The sequence below is a fragment of the Lactuca sativa genome, chromosome 9, assembly GCF_002870075.4.
Source record: "Lactuca sativa cultivar Salinas chromosome 9, Lsat_Salinas_v11, whole genome shotgun sequence".
NCBI lineage: Eukaryota > Viridiplantae > Streptophyta > Magnoliopsida > Asterales > Asteraceae > Lactuca > Lactuca sativa.
Window position 1 is genome coordinate 193118161 of NC_056631.2, and position 5084 is coordinate 193123244.

General features: G+C 37.8%; 1 protein-coding gene across 2 annotated transcripts; it reads right to left on the minus strand.

Moving 5' to 3' along the window:
- Window positions 1-836: 836 nt before the first annotated feature.
- On the minus strand, window positions 837-4278 carry LOC111904969 (probable lipid-A-disaccharide synthase, mitochondrial). 2 transcript variants are annotated; one of them, XM_042898148.2, is made up of 9 exons: window positions 3727-4278; window positions 3446-3545; window positions 3244-3349; window positions 2932-3146; window positions 2756-2828; window positions 2443-2681; window positions 2148-2374; window positions 1878-2044; window positions 837-1107 (listed from the first exon to the last, which is right to left on the minus strand). In XM_042898148.2, the coding sequence occupies exons 1-9, from the start codon at window positions 3960-3962 to the stop codon at window positions 947-949; spliced, it is 1524 nt and encodes a 507-aa protein (XP_042754082.1). In that variant the 5' UTR covers window positions 3963-4278; the 3' UTR covers window positions 837-946. The 2 variants fall into 2 exon arrangements, with proteins under 2 accessions (XP_042754082.1, XP_023756425.1); XM_023900657.3 differs by having other exon boundaries at window positions 893-2044; window positions 3727-4271.
- Window positions 4279-5084: the final 806 nt, after the last annotated feature.

Consider the following 5084-nt stretch of genomic DNA (forward strand, 5'->3'; position numbering starts at 1 on the left):
AAACTGATTTTTAGATTAGCTCATTCAATTTTCCATGAAGGAAGTTCAAAATACGGGAATTTAGAGCCAAAGCCTTGATCGGAGTTAACCAATTCAGAAAACCCATGAAGGACAGGTGGGTGTCGTTGCAGATAGTAGCGGTGGAGGAGTGAAGGTTGAGGTAGGTAATGTCGTTGAAGGAGCTCAAGTGGTGGTGAAGAGGAAGCGAGGGGAATTAAGCGAACCATTCGTCTGCTAAGAAGATTAAAGAAGAGGATAATGATGATGACGTTTCTTTAATTTGCTTCAATGGTGGGAGTCTCATGTTGTGCAATGGTAGATTTGTGCTCATATTGTTTGCTTCATCCATATACAGGCTACAACATACAACTGTTATGTTCATGTTCTTTTGGTATTGGATAAATGTCTGCATTTATTGCATTGAACTGCATCCGATGACATTCAAAGAATTAACTTTTATGAGCTTTTATATCCTATTTTGCAAACCTAACCGGCTATAATGGGTTGGTTGCCTAAATTAGCCTATAAAACACAAGTTCCTACCCTTTAAATGCAAAAAAATAATAATAATAAGAGGAAGGACCTTTTAAACCAAAATTGATAAATTGGTTGAGCTACAGTGACAATAACCCTATAAGATTACTAGAATAGATTTGGATTTTTTATAGCCCGCAAGATTTTTGTATTATATCATCATTAAGTCACCATCTTTTGTAAACATAATTTCACCACACAAATTGTCCCCTTATAAACACCTTTATTGACATTTTCTTTGCTCATACCATATTCTTTTAGACTGTCGCTAAACCCAACTATATCCAATCAAACAAGCAACATAAAGCTAAGATATCGAAATTGTACATAGATCCAAATATATAAGCATAACGCAAAGAAAAGAAAAACATAACAATTATAATACACACAAAGGAGGAATACAACATTCTTGTCAACGTGACATCTTCCTATGGCCAACTATAATTATCTCAGGGGTGTCATCTTCTTTTTCCCTTTCTGCCTCCTTATCTTCTTTACTCCCTTCTATGACAAGCGGGTTCTTTCTGAAGGGGTTTACAACACAATTCGGGTCCCGAGGATCGCATGCAGGAGCTTCGGCTTTGGTTTCTCGAATCAAAATTGAAGCCATTAGGATGACCGAAAGGCAAAGAAAAGCCATTGGCTTCATCGTTGTGTTGTTTTCTTGCAATGGATATGGAAAGTTGCAAAACGTTTTTTGTATTCGTGTAAATAGTTGTTTAGTAGGTTAATTTGTGGATAATAATGATTTAAAAATCCAATGGTTATGAATTATGATGCATTGGTTACAACCCCCTTTTTTTAAATTTTGGTTATGGATAAGTAGTTTAATAGATGAACTTGTGGACAAGGGTGGTTGAAAAAATAAGTGGTTATTACCTATTACACACGTAAAAACCATTTTTTTTATTTGTGTAAATAGGTATTTAATGTTTTTAGCAAATTAGTAGATTAAACTTGATTGAGACTAATTTAATAAATTCACTAATTATGTTTCGACGCTCAATCTCTCAGTTGTAATTTATTATCCTCTTCCTCATCACTGAAAATAACCCTAAAAAGTTTGTCCAAAAAAAAAATGAAATATCCTCCTGATCCTCATCCTCATCCTCATCACCGAAAATAGTCCTAAAATGTCTATAAAAAAAAACATAAATGTCCTCATCCTCATCGCTGAAAATCATCCTAAAAAGTCTGTCAAAAAAATGAATGTTGTCCTCATCCTCGTCATTGAAAATAACCCTAAAAGGTCTGTCAAAAAAAAATAAACATGAATGCACTCTTCATCCTCATCACTGAAAATAACCCTAAAAAGTTTGTCCAGCGCCCCATTCAATAAACACATCCGTAAAGTTTCTCCTTTTGATAATAAAGCACGGTCCGAGCTGCTATCGTACTCGCAGTGTTACCAAAGCTCAAGCTACCACCTTGTGGCGGCCTTAGTAATTCCATCACCCTTTCGGCGGCAACCACTTGTTCTTCCCGGACTCCTTCATTACACATTACTTCCCTGAAAAACCGCCAACCAAACATGATCACAGACTGTAATGACTTATTCCATTACCTTTCGAATCTCTGTGTCATTATGAATAAAGAATCGGGTGAAATCTTACGTGAGTAAACATGCTAGTTTTGTGGGTGAGCAATGACGAAAAAGGGCTTCGGGAATAACGGGTGAATTAAGAAGGATATTTGGGAGAGAAATGTAAGGTATTTTAGCTTTATAACATATCGCCCATTCTGTTAGGAAATGGGCTCGATACGCGATAACACATGGTAATCGCGCAAGTTGCAATTCCATCGCTGCTGTCCCCGATGTACATAACGCCACACTGCTTGCCTGCATCAGCTAGTTTTTCAGCTAACAGCTAGTTTTTCAACTGCCAGATAACTAGTACTATTACTTACACTAAATGCATCATATTTGGTGTGGGGTGATCCTCCAGGAACCAGTACGATAGGTGTCGGCCACTCATTGGTGGTTCTTTTGATGTGATCTTCTACATGTTTGTTAGGTGCCACGTGGATAACAATCATTAAGTCATGAATAGAGTCCTTTAACATGTTCATGGTTTTTGAGTAAATTGGAAGCATACGTGTCACTTCTTGTAATCTACTTCCAGGAAGCAGACTCAATATTCTTGAACCTTGCAAAAAACATTACCCGAATTTTAAAAAACTTATTGTATCTTTTTGGATTTTTGAATATGTCCAATTTTACCTGAGGAAATTCCGTATTTACCCCTGAACATGTCAGCATTTCCTTGCACCTTCCATCCCTTTTCTGTAGCAACCTTTTGTTGGACATGAACATGTAATCATTAAGTGGATGAATATTTAGTGTAATGGCCAAAAATTCGGAAGGGTAAAAAGGGAAAAAGTGGAAACAACTTGTACCGAGTTAAGGTCAAGGGAATCTTCTAGAATGGGGTGGCCAACAAAGGTTGCAGGTAGTCCATTAGATATGCAAACCTCCTCTTCAAATGGAAGAATACATAAGACATGATCAATAAACTCAGAAAGTCCCTTAAGTCTTGCTTCACCTCCTTTCCATGCCCAAAAAGATGGTGCTACATAATGGAAGTGTAAAGGTCCTTTTTGCCCATATCTAGCTGCAAAAATTATTCCCCCATTTTCCTACACCATAAATATTATAAGGAAAAATCTAAATTACATGTTTGAAATCAAGAAAGATGGTCAAAGAATTACCCCTTAATTGCTTTAAAAGACGAAAAGAGAATCCCTTTGAATCAATTGTCACTATGACATGAGGATTAAATGAGATTGCAGCTTCAAATGTTTGCTTCAGTCTAACCTGCAAAAGTTATAGATTTTTAGTAGTTTTTAAGATGTCTGATATAATTATTTATTTCTTTACAAAAAGTTATGAGAAATTGGAAAAAGAAAGTACTTGGAACTTATTTAGATGTGGCAACAACTCCCAAATCCCCATTACAGCAATATCTTCCATGGGGAAAACAGATTTCAATCCATGTTTTGCCATCATAGATCTAAAAATTGATACAGGGGTAAATGAATACATATGTATGTATGTATGTATGTATGTTTACAAATGAATATAGATGTGAATTTGAAAACCACAAAATTGTTTGGGGAAACAGTTACTAATTGATTAGGGTTGAGAAGATTTAGAGATTGAGAGGTGAATCTATATGACTAAAAAAGAATTACCCTCCAACTCCAGCAATGTGTATTGGGAATGGTGAAAGCTTCGTTAAGGCGGCTATTAAACGAGAACCAATAGCATCTCCGGAAGCTTCTCCTGCAACTAAAAATATCCTCATTTCTCCATCTTTGGAAGCCAAATCAACTGCAGATTGTCTCGAAGTGGAGAAATATTTCCCCAATGACGACAGAAAGTATGAAGTAGTTCTTCTATTTGAATTGTGGATAGGCTTAAGCAACATTGTGATGTTTACTGCAAATCAGAAATCAGACCAGCCAAGATGATGGACAAAATTTAGGCATTCAGGCTGAGAGGGAAGTCGCCGGGTGTGTGGGACTGCGGGCGACGGCAGTGGCGGTGAACTCTGCCGGAAAAGTCACCGGGAGTGGGGGTTAGGGTGAGGCGCTATGTGTCGCTGGCAGCTTCGAGGTCGGTTTCTTTCTTTCTTCCCTAGCAACCAGCTGGTATCAATCGCAAGACCCAAATTGATTACATTTTATTATTTTATTGAGCTTTTTTTTTTTTTTCCTTTTCAGCTATTTAATTATTTAAGGGGGTCTTTGGATAAAAATAAAAAAAAAATAAAAAAATAAAAAAATAAAAAAAAAAGTGGCCACTTATTGCTTATTCTCACTACAACATGTTAAGTTGAAGTGTTTTGATGGAAAGCTTAGGGTGCGTTTAGTTGCGGAAAAATGGGTCATTTTCCGGAAAAAATTTCCAAGAAAAAATGAGAATTTTGAAAACGCGTTTAGTTCGTCTATTTTTCTAAATTTTCACGGAAAATGAAAATTTCCGTTTTCTAAAATTACAAAGAAGTTGGAAATTTTTTGAAAACTTATAATTATTGTTTTCCATATTTTTCTAATTCCAAAAATTTTCTAAAATATAAACACACATCCCATCCACCTCTACCTACCCCCACCTTAACACCCCCACCCCCCCACACACACATATACATACCCACCCCCCCCCCCCCCCACACACACACACATACACAAACCAACCCACAAACACACACACACACACACTCATACATACCCACCCCCACACACACACTCCACCCACAAACACACGCACATACATACCCACACATACATACACCCACCCATAAACACACACGCACATACATACCCACCAACACACCCACACACACACAAATACACTCACACACATACTCACCCACACCCCCACAAACACACACCCACACCCACACAAACCCCCACCTAACCCCACCCCCACAGACACACACACCCACACACATACAAACCCCCACCTACCCCCACCTCCACCCTCACAGACACACACATACACACACACAAACACACACTCGCACCCCCACCCACCCAACACCACCACCATA

What these genes read in the sequence shown, in the direction of transcription:
- LOC111904969 (XM_042898148.2), bottom strand. Translation starts at nt 3,962, where the DNA reads ATGTTGCTTAAGCCTATCCACAATTCAAATAGAAGAACTACTTCATAC. An exon ending in TCTTTTAAAGCAATTAAGGG is followed by an intron (nt 3,147 to 3,243) that starts GTAATTCTTTGA and finishes TAATTTTTGCAG; the next exon opens with CTAGATATGGGCAAAAAGGA. An exon ending in AAACTAGCATGTTTACTCAC is followed by an intron (nt 2,045 to 2,147) that starts GTAAGATTTCAC and finishes GCGGTTTTTCAG; the next exon opens with GGAAGTAATGTGTAATGAAG.